We start from the raw sequence: 22,482 nt of genomic DNA, 5'->3' as shown, positions 1-22,482 counted from the left end.
CACCTTTATTATACTCATCTAGTGGGTGGTCCAATCCTCTGGGTGTTGCTGGTCTCGGTCTGGCACCTCCTCCATCTTCTGCGATCAACGTCCTCCTTCCTAGCCCCGTGTGCATGATGCGTTCTGCATCAATCTTACAGAGACCACCATTGTGCTACTGCGCATGCGCACTTGGAGCTGCCCGGTTGAGGGCAGATCAAACTATTGTAGTGCAAATGCATCAGTGGTCTTTGACCTTTCCTCGTGCCTGCGCATTACACTACTTTGCTCTGTCCATAAAAGAGCAGATCAAAGTGCACATACGCAGGAGCACAATGCCGGCCTCTCTGTAAATGACGCAGGACACGTCATGCACATAGGGCTGGGAAGGAGGGCGGCAACTGCCCAAGATGGAAAAGGCACCGAACCAAGAACAGCGACACCCATCAGACCGGACCGCCCCAATAGGGGAGTATTATAAAGGTGTTTTTTACGTTCTGCAGAGCAGCCTGGGCTCTTATATATACACACACCATTCTGGAATGCTGTATAGCAGGGCTCAATGGTGGTGGCCGCAGCTCATAAGGGAAAAACCTGGTGACGGGTTCCCTTTAAACAATGACTTTATGCCAGTATTTTGGAGTAAAATGAAAGAGCTAATTTTACATCACATATTTGTAGTAAGTGAAAGGCTTAACAGGAAGGGGGCACAGCCCCCAAGTTTCGTATTGATTATTTTATATGTAATAATATGCATTTTCAGTTTGTAGCCCCAATTTTTTTTTTTATCTGGAAGTCATAAGTGGAGGACAAGTATTTTTTTTTGCCTAGAGGATGTCCTCAGTGAGGCTGCGGAGGCGTGCTGGTGGTATCTATCAATAAGTGCCTCAACCACTTCACCAAAATGTAAGCTGAGTTGTATGGAATCATATGAGAAGATACGAATACCTGAATGGCTGCTGTACCAACTCCTCCTGATGACCCGATAATTAATACACTATAAAAAAAGAAAGAAAGAAGGGGTTACTGACATCCCTGTCCTATGTGATGCAGACAATCAAGCAAGTCAAATTTCCACTGTATTTTATCTAAAGTATCCAAAAAATGAAGAGAGGAACGGTGACTATGTCATTGATGTAATAAAACCAAAAAATGTAATGAGCTTGTAAGCCAGGCCCTCATTGCTCTTCTTTGATCTGTTATGCGTTACTCTATAGTGTCTGATAACATTTGTGCACGTTCCCTCTAAATTGAACAGCACTGCAGAATATGTTGGTGCTATATATTATGTTTAGTTTCAGGGTTCATTTATTATCTATATCTATATATATAATTGCCTTATTCTGTCTGTCTGTCTGTCTGTCTGTCTGTCTGTCTGTCTGTCTGTCTGTCTTGCTCCAAAATTGTGTCCTTACGGTGACACAAAGCTGATTGGCCGCTGGGCTCGCCATGGCCCCGCCCCCCCACACGGATTGGCCTCTCGCCCCGGCTCTCTGCAGGCTCCGCCCCCCTCACGCAATGCACGCTCGCTCTTGCCCAACTGACACGTAGCTCCGACTCCCAGGTGAGTACACACACATCAGATCACACTCACTCTCACACACACCTCACACATCACATCCACACACTCACAACATCCTGGGATATCGCTTGCTTCTACACCGGCTCCGTCACGATCCCAGCAGCGCCAGACATAACCTTGCGATGCTGGGATCTTCACAGAGCCCGTGAACGCTGTTAACCATTATACACATCGGGTAACTAAGGTCCCTTGGTTACCCGATGTGTATCATAGTTAACAGTGTACACCGGCTCACACTCACTCTCACACACACCTCACACATACATCACATCGCATCCACACACTCACAGCATCCGGCGATATCGCTTGCTTCTCGGCCTCGATAATGTGCTGTTGTGACCTTCCAGGACCTGTCGGAGGATCACATGGCCAGAAGCATGTGGTATCTCCGGATGTTGTGAGTATGAGCGCGTATGTGCAATATCGTCAATGTGTGTGTGCGTGAGTGTATGCGATCGGGTGTGTGTGAGTGTATGCGATCGGGTGTGTGAGTGTCGGCAGAGGAGCATGGCGTGCTGGAGGAGGCTGGGACGGAGAGGCTGATGCTGGGGACAGAGAGGCTGATGCTGGGGACAGAGAGGCTGATGCTGGGGACAGAGAGGCTGATGCTGGGGACAGAGAGGCTGATGCTGGGGACAGAGAGGCTGATGCTGGGGACAGAGAGGCTGATGCTGGGGACAGAGAGGCTGATGCTGGGGACAGAGAGGCTGATGCTGGGGACAGAGAGGCTGATGCTGGGGACAGAGAGGCTGATGCTGGCGCAGCATTGCGGATGGAGCACGTTTGGGAGTGCGCAGCATGGCGGATGGAGCACGTTTGGGAGTGCGCAGCATGGCGGATGGAGCACGTTTGGGAGTGCGCAGCATGGCGGATGGAGCACGTTTGGGAGTGCGCAGCATGGCGGATGGAGCACGTTTGGGAGTGCGCAGCATGGGAGATGGAGCACGATGGGGGGTGCGCAGCATAGGGGATGGAGCACGATGGGGAGTGCGCTGCATGGGGGATGGAGCACGATGGGGAGTGCGGAGTATGGCGGATGGAGCACGTTTGGGAGTGCGCAGCATGGCGGATGGAGCACGTTTGGGAGTGCGCAGCATGGCGGATGGAGCACGTTTGGGAGTGCGCAGCATGGCGGATGGAGCACGTTTGGGAGTGCGCAGGATGGGAGATGTAGCACGATGGGGGGTGCGCAGCATAGGGGATGGAGCACGATGGGGAGTGCACAGCTCCCCCCAACACACACACACGCGCGCGCGCGCACTGCACAACACACCACACACACACACACACACACACACACTGGGAACCACAAACAACTGCCCTACACAGACACCCACACACAGACAACACTGCACACACAAATATACGCACATACCGCACAACACACACATTGCACAAAACATACCTCCCCCCAAAACACACCACACACACACAAACCGCGCAACACACACACACACACACAACGCTACAGACACACAGCGCTCCACAAACAACGCAACACACAAACAACACCGCTCTCCCTCCCCGCCACACCCAGACAACACCCAGAACATGTACAGCGCCCTACACAAACACTTGGTAACTACACACAACAACATCTATATAATATTATATATTATATATATAAAACAAAACTCATACATGAACTACACAATACGTAAATTCTAGAATACCCGATGCGTAGAATCGGGCCACCTTCTAGTATATATATAATTGCCTTATTCTGTCTGTCTGTCTTGCTCCAAAATTGTGTCACCGCGACAGTGTCGTTAGCGTGACAACTGTCGGATTGGCCGCTGGGCTCGGCCTGGCCCCGCCCCCCGCATGGATTAGCCGCTCGCCCCGGCCCTCCGCACGCATCACCCACTCCAGCGTACACCGGCTCCCGGGAAACATGTGCAGGGAGCCGGCATACGCTGACGCCTCGCCCGCCCCCGCCACTCGTTGGCACACTCGGCCTTGCCCCCGGCGGACATAACCTTGCGATGCTGGGATCGTGACGGAGCCGGTGTATGCTGGTAACCATGATACACATCGCGTAACTATAGGGAGCGCTTCCCTTAGTTACCCGATGTGTATCATGGTTACCAGCGAACACCGGCTCCCGGTACACATATGCAGAGAGCCGGCATACGGTGCGGTCAATAATGAAGTGTCATGCAGCGGTGAAAGAGTTAAAGACACTGCAAGACACTTCATTATAGGCAGCGGGCACCCCCAGAAGAGAGAAGACAGAAGAAAGAAGACCCCCGATCATACTCACCAGACGCAGAACGGGAGCAGGTGAGCGCATCAAAGTCCTGCAGCGGCGGAACACACACACACACACACACACACATAAGAACAGACACACACACATCAGATCGCATCCACACACTCACAACATCCAGTGATATCGCTTACTTCTCGGCGGCGATACTGTGCGTGCAGTGACCTTCCAGGACCTGCCGGAGGATCACATGGCCGGAAGCATGTGGTATCTCCGGATGTTGTGAGTGTGTGAGCGCGTATGTGCGATATAGTCAGTGTGTGTGTGCGTATATGCGATCGGATGTGTGCGTGTATGCGATCGGATGTGTGCGTGTATGCGATCGGATGTGTGCGTGTATGCGATCGGATCTGTGAGTGTCGGCAGAGGAGCACGGCGTGCAGCACAGCTGCTGGGACCGCCCACCGGAGGGCACAGGGAGAAGTGGGGTGTGAGTGTATGCGCTCAGATGTGTGCGTGTATACTGTCTGATGTGTGACTGTGGAGCACGAAGGGGAGTGCGCAGCCTGGGGGATGGAGCACGATGGGGGGTACCCAGCCTGGGGGATGGAGCACGATGGGGGGTGCGCAGCATGGGGGATGGAGCATGATGGGGGGTGGGCTGCATGGGGGATGGAGCACAATGGGGGGTGCACACACACAGCGCCACACGTGCACCGCACAACACACCACACACACACACACTGGGAACCACAAACACCGCCCTACACAGACACCCACACACAGACAACGCCGCACACACACACAACACCCAACACACAAACACCGCGGCATACACAAATATACGCACATACCGCGCAACACACACACTGCACAAAACATACCTCCCCCAAAACACACACACGCACTCCACACCCACACAAACCGCGCAACACACACAGCACCACACACAGACAACACTGCAGACACACAGTGCTCCACAAACAACGCAACACACATACAACACCGCTCTCACACACCCACACAACACCCAGAACATTTACAGCGCCCTACACAAACACTGGCAACTACACACAACAACATCGATATATCGATATATATATATATATATATATATATATAACAAAAAACATACATTAACTACACAATAAATTCTAGAATACCCGATGCGTTAGAATCGGGCCACCTTCTAGTAATATTATAAGTGCAGCATTAATAATTGAGTGGCGGTTACCGTTTTCCTGGACACTTCTCCTTACTCAATCCACAGCTGTTAACAAGGGCTGCCCATGCGGTGAGTATGGCATAGGGTAAGGATGCAGCTTCTGTATGACTAAGGGACTTTGGTTTTAAGGATACCTAGAAACAAATAGCACATTATTTCAAAATCAATTTAACCATAGCAAAGACAAATCTTTAGACCGTACAAGCAGGGTCCACCAAACAATCCGTATTCCATTTCCAGATAGTATTCATCGAGATACAAGAGATACAAGAACGTTTGGTAGCATCGTTAAAAGAGCTCAGTTCCTATACTTGGAATACCTTGCTTCAAGGACATTTGGCCATTGTGGGGCTACCACTGAGCAGAACATGATCTATAAACAGTTTTTTTCCAAATCTTCAGAGAGTTCTTTGCCATGAGGTGCCATATTGAACTTCCAGTGACCAGTATGAGAGTGTGTGTGAACGATAAACACTAAATTTAAAGGGAACCTGTCACAAGAATTTTCGCTATTAAACTAAAAGAATACCCTTGTGCAGCTCATGGGCTGCATTCTAGAAAGGTTCATCTTGCTACTGGCCTCCCTTTCAGACCTACATAACAACTTTATAAAATCTTACCTTTTGCTATGGTAATGAGGTTTGCTGGGCACGGGGGTGAGCTGTATTTAATCTGTTACCCCCCTCCTGCCGCTGTTCGCCGTCCCCCAGTGTTCATTTACATAGATGAGGAAGTCTCCGCATGCGCAGTGGCACTATCGTGGGACTGAGCACTGTTTTCAAAACGCGAGCGCCAGTGATGTTATTGCGCAGACGCGAGATTATGGGCGGCGCTGTGAATGTCATCACCATCGTCATCCAAGTACCCGTCCTTAATCGTTTGCCCGCGCTTTTACCTCTGCCTCTACTGTTATGCGCTTGCGCTGGCAATTGCTTATTTTTTATCATCCCCGTTTACCTTTTTTTGAAAACAGTGCTCAGTCCCACGATAGTGCCACTGTGCATGAGTGAGACTTCTGGAGCACTGCGGAAGATGAGAGCAGTGGCCTCATCTATGTAAATGAACACTGGGGGGATGGCGAACAGCGGCAGGAGGGGGGATAACATACGAAATACAGCCCGCCCCCTGGGGCTAGCAAACCTCATTACCATAGCAAAAAATAATATTTTATAAAATTGTTATGTAGGTCTGAAAGGAGGGCCAGTAGCAAGATGAACCTTTATAGAATGCAGCCCATGAGCTGCAGAAGGGGATTCTTTTAGTTTAATAGCGAAAATTCTGGTGACAGGTTCCCTTTACTCACAGCTGCTTCCCATTCACACCAGTGAGTCACATGACACTGGGAAGGGAAAATGGCTAATTGGGCACAATTTGGCAATTTTCCCTTAGGGGTGTACTCACTTTTGTTACCAGAGGTTTAGAAATTACTGGCTGTGTTCAGGTATTTAGAGGACCCCAAATTTACAGACCGTTATACAAGCTGTACACTGACAACTGTACATGGTATTCAGTGTTGACTTATGAAAAGGTATAAAAAAAATGTTTACAAAAAATATGAGGACTGTACTCACTTTTGTTATATATTCTGTATATTGTGCTATTAATTCTACAGAACGTCACGGACCGTGATAAAAATATAAGTGCAATTCCATACAAAATAGCAAGTGACACTTGAATAAGGCCTCAGTGCAGGCTGATACATGGTATTTTGAATGATGGATCTCCAAAAAACTGCACATTTCTGGAGGATACCGGCAACCTTTTCAGACTTATAGAAAGTTACTATAGGTGTACATAGTCTACTGGCTTCAAGCTTAAGGAGTTAAAGGGGTTTTCCAAATAGTTCATCTTATTCTTTATCACTCTGCCATGCTAAGAACTGCTTAGGCTGGGTTCACACATAGCGACAGCGACAACGACATCGCTGTTACATCACCATTTTCTGTGACGCAACAGCGACCTTGTATGTCGCTGTTATGATCGCTGCTTAGCTGTCAAACACAGCGACGCAGCAACGATCATAACGTTGCTACATGTGCAGAGAGCAGGGAGCCGCGCACACTGCTTAGCGCTGATTCCCTGCTCTCCTAGCTACAGTACACATCGGGTTAATTAACCTGATGTGTACAGCAGCTACATGTGCAGAGAGCAGGGAGCCGGCAGCACAGGCAGCGTGAGAGCGGCGGAGGCTGGTAACGAAGGTAAATATCGGGTAACCACCTTGGTTACCCGATGTTTACCCTGGTTACAGCTTACCGCAGCTGCCAGATGCCGGCTCCTGCTCCCTGCTCGCTTCATTTCGTCGCTCTCTCGCTGTCACACACAGCGATGTGTGTGTCACAGCGGGAGAGCAACAATAAAAAAAACGAACCAGGGCTGTGTGTAACGAGCAGCGATCTCATAGCAGGGGCTAGATCGCTGCTCAGTGTCACACACAGCGAGATCGCTAATGAGGTCACTGGTGCGTCACAAAAACCGTGACTCAGCAGCGATCTCGCTGTGTGTGAAGCACCCCTTACAAAACCCTATCTTGAAGAGAGCAGTGGTGTGCATGCTTGACCCCTGCTCCATTCATTGTCTATGGGACTGTAAGACAATGCCAACTACAGTGCTCAGTCATTTCCACCATTGACAATGAAAAGGGCAAAGGCCATGCAAACCTATCTCCCCTCCATTCACGACATAGCCCTACAAATCCTAGTTCTTGGGATTACTAAGGACTAAAAGGCACGACCCCAGCAATAAAGTTATCCCTGATCATGTGAATAAATGATAATTTGCAATTTGGGGAAAACCTCTTTAAAAAAAAAAAAAAAAAAAAAAAAATGCAAAAAAAATCAAACAGGACTTATTTGCATTATTCAGTCTCCCATGCAAAGTATATTTCGCTTCACTTAGTATTACCGTACTAGAACACGATGCTTACCATACTCAATATTCTGATTTATTTAACAACCATAAAAAAGGATATCAAATTAACAATTAATGGCAAAACAGAATAGAAAATATTTTACTACAACTTATTATTTATTTATAGGGTATTCTGAAGCTGTACCTTGCGCAGAACAATGCAATTGCCTTTGTTTTCTTACTTTCTGGTTTCTAGCAGGGTGGGACATCCTCCTTGAAGGACACCTTTAGGCCTAAAGGCCCAGTCACACTAAACAACTTACCAGCGATCCCAACAACGATACAACCTGATAGGGATCGCTGGTAAGATGCTAGGAGGTCGCTGGTGAGATGTCACACTAAGCGACGCTCCAGCGATCCCACCAGCAACCTGACCTGGCAGGGATCGCTGGAGCGTCGCTACACGTGGAAGCATGCTGCGCTTGGTAACTAAGGTAAATATCGGGTAACCAACCCGATATTTACCTTGGTTACAAGCGCACACCGCTTAGCACTGGCTCCCTGCACACCTAGCCACAGTACACATCGGGTTAATTACCCGATGTGTACTCTGCTACGTGTGCAGTGAGCAGGGAGCCGGCTTCTGCGGATGTTGGTAACCAATGTAAATATTGGGTAACCAAGAAGCCCTTTCCTTGGTTACCCGATATTTACCTTCGTTACCAGCGTCCGCCGCTCTCACACTGCCAGTGCCGGCTCCCTGTACACGTAGCTGGAGTACACATCGGGTAATTAACCCAATGTGTACTGTGGCTAGGTGTGCAGGGAGCCAGTGCTAAGCGGTGTGCGCTGGTAACCAAGGTAAATATCGGGTTGGTTACCCGATATTTACCTTAGTTACCAAGCGCAGCATGCTTTCACGTGTAGCGACGCTCCAGCGATCCCTGCCAGGTCAGGTTGCTGGTGGGATCGCTGGAGCGTCGCTTAGTGTGACATCTCACCAGCGACCTCCTAGCAACTTACCAGCGATCCCTATCAGGTTGTATCGTTGTTGGGATCGCTGGTAAGTTGTTTGTGGCTAGGATTGCAGGGAACAGGGAGCCGGCACTGACAGTGTGAGAGCGGCGGACACTGGTAACGAAGATAAATATCGGGTAACCAAGGAAAAGGCTTCTTGGTTACCCGATATTTACATTGGTTACCAGCGTCCGCAGAAGCCGGCTCCTGCTCACTGCACATTCAGTTGTTGCTCTCTCGCTGTCACACACAGCGATCTGTGCTTCACAGCAGGAGAGCAACAACTAAAAAATGGTCCAGGACATTTAGCAACAACCAACGACCTCACAGCAGGGGCCAGGTTGTTGCTCGATGTCACACACAGCAACATCGCTAGCAAGTTGTGCCTCAGCAGCGATGTTGCTAGCGATGTTGCTTAGTGTGACGGTACCTTAAACCACACAGCGAGAAAATCAGTGCAAGTGGAGTGTGATAAAACATTGCATTCCACTCGGACCAGTATTAGCCTGTGTCAGCACACATGAGCGATTATTTTCTTAGCCCTAATCAGACCGAGAAAACAAACGCAGCATGCTGTGGGTGTAATGCGAGACTCTTTCTCTCGCTCCCATTCAAGTGAATGGGGCGAGAGGGAAAAAAAACAAAACCGCACTGCACTCACGGTACACCGGTGTACAGCGCGTGCAGAGCGAGAATCGCAATAGCCGGCTACGGAGGAGAGAGGGAGATAAATCACTCCCTCCCCTTCTCAGAGCCGGCCCGCCCCCCTGCAGCTGAGGTCCGCTCGCACAGTCAGACCACAGTCACAGGGATACTAGCATGACACTCGGCTCCCGCTGTGCTGCCAGCGTGAGCCGAGTGTCATGCGAGGGGATCGCACTAGTGCCCCGTGTGCCCCCGGCCTTAGTGAATAGAACTGCTGTATTTATAGAACTATAAAGCCCAGCAATGGTTCTGCTATAACACATTCTACCCTCAGTGGTGTGTTCTGAGTCTACATTGTTATCACTGTATATACACATAGGGAGAACATGGCATTTGAACAAGCACACAGGTCTGAAGAGTGCGAGCCACAATTAGGAAACCTGCTCTGAAAGCTGCAGGGTGGGTGATTTATAACTGCATCTCTTCAGAAGATGAGAGGGGGAGGTGAGCAGCTAACTGCTGTATATAAATCAATGGATTGGACAAAGGTGGCTGGTATGTTAAGAGTTAACCCCTCTCCTGGAATATAACTACTCTGCAAACTCAGCCAGGGTCTGGGTAGGCACTAGAAACCTTCATGGAAAAGAGCTGCACACTATAAAATATAAAGTCTCTCATTGCAGGAGAATGGCATGAGATAGAAAAAGCAAGTCAAATGCAAACTTGCTTATTTTCATGCTGTCTAATTAAAGCAATATATGAACTTTAGAACACCCCTTTAATGAAATCTTTGCTTTCTGGTCAGTTTTCATGTAAAACGCAAGATCATACAAGCCTGTGTTGGATTATTAAATGGTAGGTTGAAGGAATGTTAATATTTTTTTTAGATGTTTGTGCTTTGCGTCACAAATTTTGTTGCGTTGACATGTGGCATCGCAAAAAGGAAAGGCACCATATGCATGGATTCATGGCTACATCACTGACACATAGATAGGAATATTAATATTCTAATATAAAATCTATCTATATATTGTAGTATGCAGAAAAATACAACACAAGTGGAGATAAAGATGGAGTGAACATTGTATCTTTACCTCATTAACACTTGCAACGACAAACTCTGCAAAGGTCCCTTGCTTCCATGGAGGGATGGCTGCCCACACCTGTCAAAGCCGAAAACTTACAGAATTAGCATGAAAATCGTACATTTTATTTAGATTTATTAGAATGCTATAGCTATTAAAGGGAACCTGTCACCAGTTTTTTCAGTATTGAACCAAAAGGGGACTTATGCAGCTCCACAGCTGCATTCTATGAAGCTGACTCCCCTCGCAGCCCCACAAATACCTTTATAAAATCTGCTGCCACGCATGGAAATGAACCGTTCTGGTTGGATGGGCGTCCTCTTTTTCAGCTCCTGTTCCTCCTTCTGCCATCCTCCTTTGATGATTGACGTAGGTGACTCCTCTGTCATCATCCACATAGCTGGGCAAAATCGCGTGCCTGCGCAGGTCATTCCCGGCTAGCGCAGTAGCACTTTGCTCTGTCCCATAGGTGCGTTTGCGTGAGCCGGTGAGCTCTCTGTGCAGGCGCAAGCTTGTGAGAGAGCTCACCGGCTCGCACAAGCGCACATGTTTTCGGCTCTGCCCACAATGGGGCAGAGCAAAGTGCGCCTGTGCGAGCTGGGAATGACTGCGCAGGCACGCGATTTTGCCCAGCAACGTGGATGATAACGGAGGAGAAGGTGGACTTTCATAGAATGCATCCCAGGAGCTGCATAAGATACTACTTTTGGTTTAAACACCCAAAAAACTGGTGACAGGTTCCCTTTAAACTTCTTGCATGGAAGACTCAATACTATTCAGCTACCCTTGGTTATTTTGCGCTTTTCCATGGCTCTAAAAGCAAATGCATCTAAATGAGAGTTGCACATGTTACATCGATCATCTGCATTGGTACTGAATATGGGCCAAGAATAGGAGAAGACTCCATAGAGATGGTCACACCTCTGCTATCCTTCAGGAACTGCATATTTTGTTCATCCGCTACCAAATAAAAGGTCTTCAAACTGGTTTGTATTGAACAGACTGATATTTGCATATAATTGTGAATGAGGCTGAAAAATTCATAACTACCCTTGCGCTATAGAAAAAACATATTGATTGGTCCACACTATAAGTAAAGGTTTCTTCCTTATGTCTGAGAAATGAATAATAACGCATAGCAACCTACCGTGTTTTTCCAAAAATAAGACACTGTCTTATATTTTTTTTGCCCCCCAAAAAAGCACTAGGGCTTATTTTTGGAGGAGGTCTTATTCTTGGAGAAACACGGTTGGGGGTAAGTTTACCCCCCAAAAAAGCAGACTCCCCACATCCCAGGAGACTTAAGGCTGCTTTACACCAGACAATCTATCGTGCGATAGACCGTCAGGGTCACGGTTTTTGTGACGCACATCCGGCATTGCTGGCGATGCCGGCCTGTGTGACACCTCCTAGTGACGCAGTATCGCTCACAAATCGTGAGTCGTGTACTGGTCGCTAGGTTCCATAATATCGTTTAATTTAGTTGTTCATCGTTTCCGTGGTAGCACACGCCGCTCCGTGTGACACCCCGGGAACGAAGAACAGCAGCTCACCTGCGTCACACGACCGCCACCGGCTATGTGAAGGAAGGAGGTGGGCGGGATGTTTACGTCCCGCTCCTCTCCGCCCCTCCGCTTCCATTGGCCGGCGGCCGTGTGACGTCGCTGTGATGCCGAACGTCCCTCCCACTCCAGGAAGTGGACGTTCGCCGCCCACAGCGTGGTCGCACGAGAGGTAAGTACGTGTGACGGGGGTTACCGACCTTGTGCGACACGGGCAGCGATTTGCCCGTGACGCAGAAAGGACGGGGGCGGGTACGATCGATTGTGAAATTGCACAATCGGTCGTACCGTGTAAAGCAGCCTTTATACTCACCAGACCAGGACGTCTGCGTGGTTCCAAGGTCCTCCTGTGATCTCCGGTCGGTGCTGCACGCAGTCTTCCCCTGCTGCTAGCTGACACACACAGCAGATTGCAGGGACACACAGCAGATCACAGATATACACAGCCGATCACAGATACACACGTCCGATCACAGGCACACACAGCCGATCACAGATACACACAGCCGAACGCAGAAAAACACAGCCGATTGCAGACACACACAGCAGATCACACACACACACACACACACACACCACATCACATCACATCACATCCAGCACTTACGGCAGCAGGGAATGAGAGCAAGTCACATGTCCGGCCGCAGGTCCTGTTCGTTGCGCTCCACTGCACTGCATACTGCCTCTCAGGATTCTCCCAGCCAGAAGAGATTAATGTCGCTGGATGAGGTGAGTGTGTATGCGATTTGATGTTTGCGTGTGATCCGATGTTTGTGTGTGCGATCTGATTATGTGTGCGATCTGACTGTGTGTGCGATCCGATGTTTGTGTGTGAGATCTGATTGTGTGTGTGTTTGTGTGTGTGTGTGTGTGTGTGTGTGTGTGATCACTGCAGGTCCTGCCGCTCAGCTTCGGGTGAGTGTAATTGCTGGGTGCCGCTGTGTATAATGAAATGTTCTGCAGTATCTGTAACTTTTTTAGCTGCATGGATACTTCATTATTGATCCGCGACTAGGGCTTATTTTCGGGGGAGGGCTTATATTTAAGCCTTTCTCCGAAAATGCTGAAAATCCCTGCTAGGGCTTATTTTTGGGGGAGGTCTAATTTTTGGAAAAACACGGTAGTATATACTGTACAATGAGAAGTATTCAGAAGATCAACACCATAGCGGATGCTGGATGGGAAGAAAGGAAACACAGAGTCTTCCACATATGCCTCTACTACTCATCCATACTTATCATCAGGGCTGTGGAGTCGGAGTCGGAGCTCATTTTGGTGGAGTCGGAGTCGGAGCTCATTTTGGTGGAGTCGGAGTCGGTATAAAATGCACCGACTCCGACTCCTAAAATATATAATAAATTGGGGACAGTAGTGCAATGCAGAATGTGCTGAATATTTTACTAAATAATAACATTTAGTATAATGCTTATATTTAAGTGAAAAATTTATTGTAGTACAGTGTGAACATCAGACATTTAATTGTTTTTATGATACAATAATCAAGATATTTGGATAGAACATAAAATATTTATTGGAATACAACTTTAGAACACAAAAAACTAATAAATTGTAAATATGTAATATATATATATATATATATATATATATATATATATATATATATATATACACACAGTGTATATACACACACAAGATATATATGTAATCTACTGTATATTACATAGTGTATTACATATTTACAATTTATTACAGTTTTGTGTTCTAATGTTGTATTCCAATAAATATATTTTATGTTCTATCCAAATATCTTGATTATTGTATCATAAAAATTATTAAATGTCTGATGTTCACATACACATATTGATGTACTACAATAAATTTTTCACCTAACTATAAGCAATATATGTAGGAGTCAGAGTCGGAGCCGGAGCCGGAGTCGGAGTCGGTGCAAGAGAATTTGAGGAGTCGGAGTCGGAGTCGAAGGTTTGGCTTACCGACTCCACAGCCCTGCTTATCGTATGTACAATTAACCATTTCCTTAGCTCCAATGAATGCAAAATGAAAATAGGCAAACGAAATAGTCAGGATTGAAAATGCTCCACTGTTTTGAGTCTACAGTTATCATGCAGATCTATGTGTCTCCATAGTAACCAACTTCAAACAAGCCAAGGGTAGTCTGATACAGTAGTCACCAGTCCCTGACGTCTTACTAACTACTAAGGCTATGTGCGCACTTACCGGTTTTTGCCGCGGATTTTCCGCGGATTTGCTGCATGTTTCGCTGCAGAAAATGTTCATAACATCTCTGCAGTGAATCACCAGCAAATCCTATGGAGAAAAAAAATCCTGTGCGCACTGGGCGGAATTTGACAGCTGCATGTTTTGCTGCGGGAATCCCGCAGCAAAAACAAGTGCCTGTCACTTCTTTTCCGCACATCGCTGCGGGATTTCACTCCATTGACTCCAATGTTAATCATGAAATCCCGCCGGGAATAACGCAGGCAGCAAATTCTGTGCGGTTCACTGCGTTTTCCTGCGTTATTCCCTGCGGTATTTCGCGGTTTACCTCCGGTAATGTGCATCGCTTGTCTGCGGTTTTGCAGGGAAGTGATGTCATTACAGGAAGAGGAAGCCGTGCAGAGAAAGAAGGGAATTTTGTTTACTTACCGTAAATTCCTTTTCTTCTAGCTCCAATTGGGAGACCCAGACAATTGGGTGTATAGCTATTGCCTCTGGAGGCCACACAAAGTATTACACTTAAAAGTGTAAGGCCCCTCCCCTTCTGGCTATACACCCCCAGTGGGATCACTGGCTCACCAGTTTTAGTGCCAAAGCAAGAAGGAGGAAAGCCAATAACTGGTTTAAAGACCAATTTAATCCGAGGAAACATCGGAGAACTGAACCATACCACATGAACAACATGTGTACCCGAAAAAACAGAAAAACCCAGAGAAAACAGGGCGGGTGCTGGGTCTCCCAATTGGAGCTAGAAGAAAAGGAATTTACGGTAAGTAAACAAAATTCCCTTCTTCTTTTTCGCTCCTAATTGGGAGACCCAGACAATTGGGACGTCCAAAAGCAGTCCCTGGGTGGGTAAAAGAATACCTCGTGATAGGGCCGTCAAACAGCCCTTTCCTACAGGTGGGCAATTGCCGCCTGAAGGACTTATCTACCTAGGCTGGCGTCTGCCGAAGCGTAGGTATGCACCTGAAAATGCTTGGTAAAAGTATGCAGACCCAATCAGGTAGGTGCCTGACACACCTGCTGAGCCGTAGCCTGGTGCCGTAATGTCCAGGATGCACCCACGGCTCTGATAGAATGGGCCTTCGGCCTTGAGAGAACCAGAAGCCCAGTAGAACTGTAGGTTTCAAGAATTGGTTCCTCGATCCCCCGAGCAAGGGTGGATTTGGAAGCTTGCGACTGTTTACGCCGACCAGCGACAAGGACAAAGAGTGTATCCGGGTGGCGCAGGAGCGCCATGCGGGAAGTAGAACCTGAGTGCTCTCACCAGAACCAACAGATGCAAATCTTTCTGAAATTGGTGGACTGGACGAGGACACAAAGAAGGTGAGGTGATATCCTGATTGATATGAAAGTGGGATACCACCTTAGGGAGAAATTCCGGAACCGGACGCAGAACTACCCTGTCCTGGTGAAGGACCAGGAAGGGAGTTTGTATGAGAGCGTTGCTAGCTCGGACACTGTCCTGAGAGACGAGACCGTTACTAGAAGGCCACTTCCCGTGAAAAGCGGGAAGGGAGACATCTTTCAAAGGCTCGAAAGGCGGCATCTGGAGAGCAATTAGAACCTTGTTCAGATCTCAGGGCTCTAACGGCCGCTTGTACGGAGTGCTGAGAAGACAAACTCCCCGTAGGAACGTGCGTACCTGAGGAAGTCGTCGTTTCTGAAAAATACAGATAGCGCTGAGACTTGTCCCTAAAGGGAACTGAGCGACAACCCATTTTCCTACCTAGATTGCAGGAAGGAAGGAAACATAGACGATGCAACCGGCCAGGGAGAAACACCCTGCGCCGAGCACCGAGATAAGAATATCTTCCACGTCCTGTTCAAATGGAAGAATGGCCCTTGAGACAGCCAGTCTGATTGGTCTGGTAGTGCCCCCGGTTAGCCTACCGTGAGGCACCACAGAACCGAGTACCACAACATCCTCGGCCAATCTGTAGCGACGAGGATGGCGCGGCCGCAGTCGGTCTTGATCTAGCGCAGTACTCTGGGCAACAATGCCAGAGGTGGCACCTAAGGTAGCTGGAACTGCGACCAATGCTGAACTAAGGCGTTTGCCGCCAGAGCTCGATGATTGTGAAACCGTGCCATGAAGCTGGCACATTGTTGTTGTGCCGTGACGCCATTAGATCGACGTCCGGCCTCTGTCAGCGGCGCCAGATCTCCTGAAACCCGTCCGGGTGAGGAGACCATCCTCTTTCGGCCACACCTCAGCGACTTAGGAAGTCAGCTTCCTAGTTTCCACACTTGGGATGTGAATTGTGGATATGGTGGATGCCGTGTCTTCCACCCACATCAGAACCTGCCGGACTTCCTGGAAGGCTTGCCGGTTGCGCGTTCTTCCTTGGTGGTTGATGTATGCCACCGCTGTGGAGCTGTCCGACTGAAGTCGGATATGCTTGCTTTCCAGCCGCTGTTGGAAGGTTTGTAGGGCAAGATACACTGCTCTGTGTTCAAGAACATTGATCTGAAGGGTGGACTCTTGCTGAGTCCACGTACCCTGAGCGCTGTAGTGGAGAGAAACTGCTCCCCACCCTGATAGACTCGCGTCTGTCGTAACTATCGCCCAGGATGGGGATAGGAAGGACCTTCTTTTTTAACCAAGAGGTGGGAAGAAGCCACCACCGTAGAGATTCCTTGGCCGCCTGAGAAAGAACGACGACTCTGTTGAGGGACGTCGACTCCTCGTCCCATTGGCGGAGAATGTCCCATTGTAGTGGACGCAGTAAAACTGCGCGAAAGGAACTGCCTCCATTGCTACCATCTTACGTAGGAAGTGCATGAGGCGTCTCAATGTGTGCGACTGGTTCTTAAAGAAGAGCTTGCAGCCCGTAGTGAATGCTGTTTGTCTAGCGGAAGCTTCACTATCGCTGAGAGAGTAAGAAACTCTATGCCTAGATATGTTATCGATAGGGTCGGGGTCGGATCTGACTTTGAAAAGTTGATGATCCACCCAAAACTTTAGAGAGTCTCCAGCGCAACGTTCGGGCAGTGTTGGCATGTTTCCTAAGAGAGTGCCTTGACAAGTAGATCGTCTAAATACGGGATCACAGAGTGACTCTGAGAGTGCAGGACTGTGACTACTGCTGCCCTGACCTTGGCGAAGACCAGTGGGACTGTCGCTAGCCGGAAGGTAGAGCTACGAACAGAAGGTGTTTGTCTCCTATAACGAAGCGTAGAAACGCTAGTGCTCTGGATCAATCGGCACGTGTGGATAAGCATCCTTGATGCCTAATGATGCTAGGAAATATCCTTGGGACCTTGAGGCGGAGTGTTTCCATCCGGAACCGCCTGGTGTCCACGAGCTTGCTGAGCATTTTTAGATCCAGAACGGGATGGAACGGCCCGTTGTTATAGGTACCGCAAAGAATTTGGGGTAAAAACCGTGACCTTGTTCCTGAAGAGGAACGGGGGTCATCACTCTTTCTGCCTATAGAGTGCACCCTGTTTGCAGAAGAGCAGCGGCTCGGCCGGGAGGTGGAGAAATTCTGAAGAATCGAGTTGGAGGACGAGAAGTGAGCTCTATCCTGTACCCGTGAGACAGAATGTCTCACACTCAATGGTCATTGACCTATGGCAGCTAAATATCGCCAAGGCGGGAGAGCCTGCTACCGACCGAGGCCGCAAGTCATGAGGAAGCCGCCTTGGAAGCGGGTTTTCAGACTGTCGATTTTTTGGGCGTGACTGAGCCCGCTAAGAATCTGAGCTCCTCTGATCCTTTTGAGTCCACATTGGACGAGGAAAAATGGGACCTGCCCGAGCCTCGAAAAGGCCGAAAACCCCGACTGCCTCTTGCTCTGTTGGGGTTTGTTGTGTCCGGGCTGAGGAAAGGATGAATCCTTACCCCTGGACTGTTTAATGGTTACATTCACCAAACAGTCGGTCAGCAGAAAAAGGCAACTGGTAGGCAACCTTTTTTGGAAGCAGAATCTGCCTTCCATTCACTTAACGAGCAGACCAGGCTCTGCTTAAAAACACGGAGTAGCGGAGGCTACCGCCGCACGGTTCGCAGAGTCCAGGACAATCTGAATCGCGTAAGAAGCAAATGCAGACATTTGAGAGGTTAAGGATGCCACCTGCGGCACAGATGTACGTGTAACCGTGTCAATCTGTGTAAGACAAGCTGAAATAGCTTGGAGTGCCCCAAGGGAGAGAATGCCGGAGCCAACAGCAGTTCCATCTCCCACTGCAACTATGGATCTAGCTACAAGCCTGGAGATTGGAGGATGCCGCTTGAGACACTGGGTCCAGTCCCTGACCAAGTCAGGGGACAGGGATAACGTGTATCCTAAGCCGTTTGGAGAAGCGCATATCTGGATAAGCGTGGTGTTCCTGGACTGCCTCTCTGAAGGCAGAGTGGTCCAGAAAAATACGTGAAGCTGACTCCTCCACTGGAGGAGCTGTGAGAAATAACCCACATTCTATAGATGGACGCTATAAGATTATTTACTATGGCGTCACGATCAGGTGTATCCAGATTGAGAGCGGTCTCAGGATCAGAATCCTGAGCCGCTACTTCCGCCTCATTACACAGCGAGTCCTTCTGCTAGGACCCTGATGAAAGCGAGGCCGCTCATAGTGAGCCCGCTTAGGCTGTCTGGGACTGACGTCCGTGCAGAGCCGTGACTCTGGGATGCGTGTGACATTCCCGGAGCTGTTAGTTGTTCACACTGAGGGGGGCCATGGATCAATGATTCAACAGTGCCCATATTGTGAGAGACATGTCCGGACTGCTAGGCTTCTAGTATCATAGCCATAGTCTCAGAAAAACTGTCAGTAAATACTGCAGACACCGTCCTCATCCCCTGGCCATTAGTGCATACAATGGGAGTCTATGTAACCTGCCGGCCGTATAGCCGTACATGCTGTACCAGCTGTATAGAAAAACATGTGGTTCTGCACCTTTGTTTTACACAGAGAATATGCTGATAACTCCTCCGCATAATCCAGGAGGGTATATACAACGTGCGACCAAACAGTGCAATGTATATAGTACAAGCATATCTATAAGTGCACTTCTGCACTAGTGGGGTTAGCACCACAGGTGCTGCTTAACGCCTGTTGCAGCGATTGTGTGACTATCAGAATGCCAGGGTCTTCCACACTTGTCTCTGTATCGTACAGAAACTGACACTAATGGCTGCCGGCGTCCTTGTAGAGAAGGAAGCCGTGGGCGTGCCTGAGAAAGTGCGGGAATCCGGATTCACAGTGCACACAGTGAGAGGGGTGGAGTATGCAAAACATACTCCAGCTCTCAGCGCTGCTGTGCTATGCAGCGTCACGCCCCTACCCTGACTGTCAGGGCTGTGGGCGGTAACGAAGGGAGACTAGGCCCAGAAGCCGGGGACTCGAGTTAACAGCGCGGCCGCCGTAAAAGCGCGGGCCGCGCTGAAGTCCCCGGCGCACCACAAGTGCCAGCCGCGCCGCAGTCCCAGCGGCCGGCGCGACCGATTCCTAGAAGTGGCCAGCGTCCCGCCCCTCTCCTGACTGGCAGGTCTGGGGGCGGGAACGAACGGAAGCAGGCCGCAAAAGCCGGGGACTCTAGTTATCAGCGCGGCCGCCGTAAAAGCGCAGGCCGCGCTGAAGTCCCCGGCGCACTACAAGTGCCAGCCGCGCCGCAGTCCCAGCGGCCGGCGCGACCAATTCCCATAAGTGAGCCTGCTTCAGCGAAGCTGAATGAGGCCATGGCACAGGCGCCGCAGCGCTGATGTCCCCCGGCGCACTACAACACCCAGCATGCTGCGGTGTAAGCGCCAAATGCACGGGGACACAGAGTACCTTGAGGAAGCAGGGCCATGTCCCTGATGTACTCCGCTCCATCCAGCATCTTCTCCAGGGGCTGTAGATGGAGCACGGTCTCAGTGCCTGGAGACCGGTAAATCCCACTTCACCCAGAGCCCTGTAAAAAGGGATGGGGAAGGAATCAGCATGTGGGCTCCTGCCGCCGTACCCGCAATGGGTACCTCAACCTTACAAACACCTCCGACATACAGTGGGGTGAGAAGGGAGCATGCTGGGGACACTATATGTGTCCTCTTTTCTTCCATCCGACATAGTCAGCAGCTGCTGCTGACTAAAAAGTGGAGCTATGCGTGGATGTGTTGCCTCCTTCGCACAAAGCACAAAACTGGTGAGCCAGTGATCCCACTGGGGGTGTATAGCCAGAAGGGGAGGGGCCTTACACTTTTAAGTGTAATACTTTGTGTGGCCTCCAGAGGCAATAGCTATACACCCAATTGTCTGGGTCTCCCAATTAGGAGCGAAAAAGAAACACACACACACACACACACACACACACACACACACATAGAACACATCACAGACATATAGAACACACATAGAAAGAAAGCGGAAATATAGAAAAAAAAAAAAAGAACGTGGGCTCCGCTGCATATTTACCTTCCAGCCGAGGTAAGCACACAGCGGCGGCCCGGTATTCTCAGGCTGGGGAGGGACAGGGGCAGGGTTAATGTCCCCCGCCTCACTCCCCCTCCGGCAGACGAGAATATCAGCCGCAGCTGCCCCGGGACTGTCGCATGCATTATGCGGCACTACCGGAGTGTCCTCGGCTCTTCTTGCCACCGTGTAGCAGTGGTGGCAAGGTAATACAAGGGGTTAATGATGGTGGGGGACTACCGCCATTAACTCCAGGCTTGATCATGGCAGTGTCTATGTGACAGCTGACATGATCAACCCGTAAGTAAAGTGAATAAAACACACACAGAAAAATCCTTTATTTTAAATAAAACAAACAAGCCTCGTTCACCCTTTTATTAACCCCCCCGAAACAAAGCTCCGGCGTAATCCACAGCTCCTGCGTCCTGCGCTGCTTCCATCCAGCCGCGACTGTCACAGACACAGCGCTGAATGAATGCAGCAGACAGCAGAGGTAATTACCGGTCATTTCCCACGGCCGGTAATGTGAACTCACTGCCGACCATGGGAAATGCAGCGATCTGTCCTCTATCTATCTATCTATCCCTCTGTCTGTCTATCTATCTATCCCTCTATCTATTCTTCTGTCTAACTACTATCAGAATTAAATGTATTATTTTTTTTTTTTTTTTTTTTTCTTCAATGTGCTTTATTGCATTGAATGCAATAAAGCACATCCCAACCCGCACGCGCCAAAACCGCGGAAATACCGCGAATAATACCGCGGTAAAACCGCAGCAAACCGCGGCAAACCGCATGCGGTTTTCGGATGCAGTTTCCCGCGGTTTTTTACCGCGGGTGCGGTAATCTTTGAGGACATGCGGAATTTTCTCAAGAAAATTCCATTTCCCAGTGCGCACAGAGCCTTAATGTGCAATAGATAAAAATAGGGGCAGATGGAAAGAGAATAACAGCAGGTTCAAGCTACACGGGGTTTGTTTGTAGTCTGTATCCACGGAGGCTCAGGTCGAGGCTATTTAGGAGCGGTGGACACAATCGTAGAGGATTTTTAATTAGGACAATTTGCAGACTTTTCCATATATCGACAAAAAAATCTAACTGACTAATATATTACAGTCACATGGCGTTTGGCTCAAAACTCACCATGTGTCATGGCGGCATCAGCCACTGTTCACACTACAGACTCTGACACTTCACACCGTGGTTTCTCCGGTGCTTTCCAGTTGCATAGGCAGGCTCGGGCATCGACCAGCTGTGTGCTCATTAGTGGTTGGTCTAGCAGGAGGCTATGTGCACACATTGCAGGTTTTTTCATACGTTTTTACTTCCATACCGCATGGTGTGCAAGGCTCTCCGTAGCTCAGTAACCCGGGGTCATCATGGTGACGACCCAGGGTTACTATGGCAGTGATCGGGTCCCTGTGATCGCATTACAGGGACCCGATCACCAGGGAGAGGTAAGCGATTCCTCTCCCTGCTTTCTGAATGCTGCGATCACACTAATCTGAGCATTCAAGGGGTTAAACTACTGGGAGTGGCGCAGGCACTGGTCCAAGAAGTGAAAGCCCGGTCCCAGCTGTAACATCAGCCAGAGACCCGGTGGCAATCCCGGTTGGGCAGCGCCTGAAACCCTGCAATCCTGATGACTGAAAAAAAAAAAGCACCAAAAAAAGCTGGAAAAACGCAAGTGACAAAAAACGCAATAAAAATACACATTTTTTTCCTGC

The 22,482-nt window shown here is 49.1% G+C and overlaps 1 protein-coding gene across 2 annotated transcripts in view; it reads right to left on the bottom strand.

Moving 5' to 3' along the window:
- RTN4IP1 (reticulon 4 interacting protein 1) overlaps positions 1–22,482 on the bottom strand; it is a 59,601-nt gene that overhangs the window by 32,445 nt on the left and 4,674 nt on the right. For both annotated transcript variants that reach the window (XM_075338378.1, XM_075338379.1), the window contains exons 3-5: positions 10,602–10,670; positions 5,005–5,129; positions 928–976 (exon numbers count right to left, since the gene is read on the bottom strand). In XM_075338378.1, coding sequence (XP_075194493.1) covers positions 928–976; positions 5,005–5,129; positions 10,602–10,670 — 243 coding nt within the window. The remainder of the gene's footprint in view (positions 1–927; positions 977–5,004; positions 5,130–10,601; positions 10,671–22,482) is intronic.

Source organism: Anomaloglossus baeobatrachus, chromosome 3 (assembly GCF_048569485.1).
Source record: "Anomaloglossus baeobatrachus isolate aAnoBae1 chromosome 3, aAnoBae1.hap1, whole genome shotgun sequence".
NCBI classification, from domain to species: domain Eukaryota; kingdom Metazoa; phylum Chordata; class Amphibia; order Anura; family Aromobatidae; genus Anomaloglossus; species Anomaloglossus baeobatrachus.
This window is presented reverse-complemented; position numbering and strand designations above follow the sequence as displayed.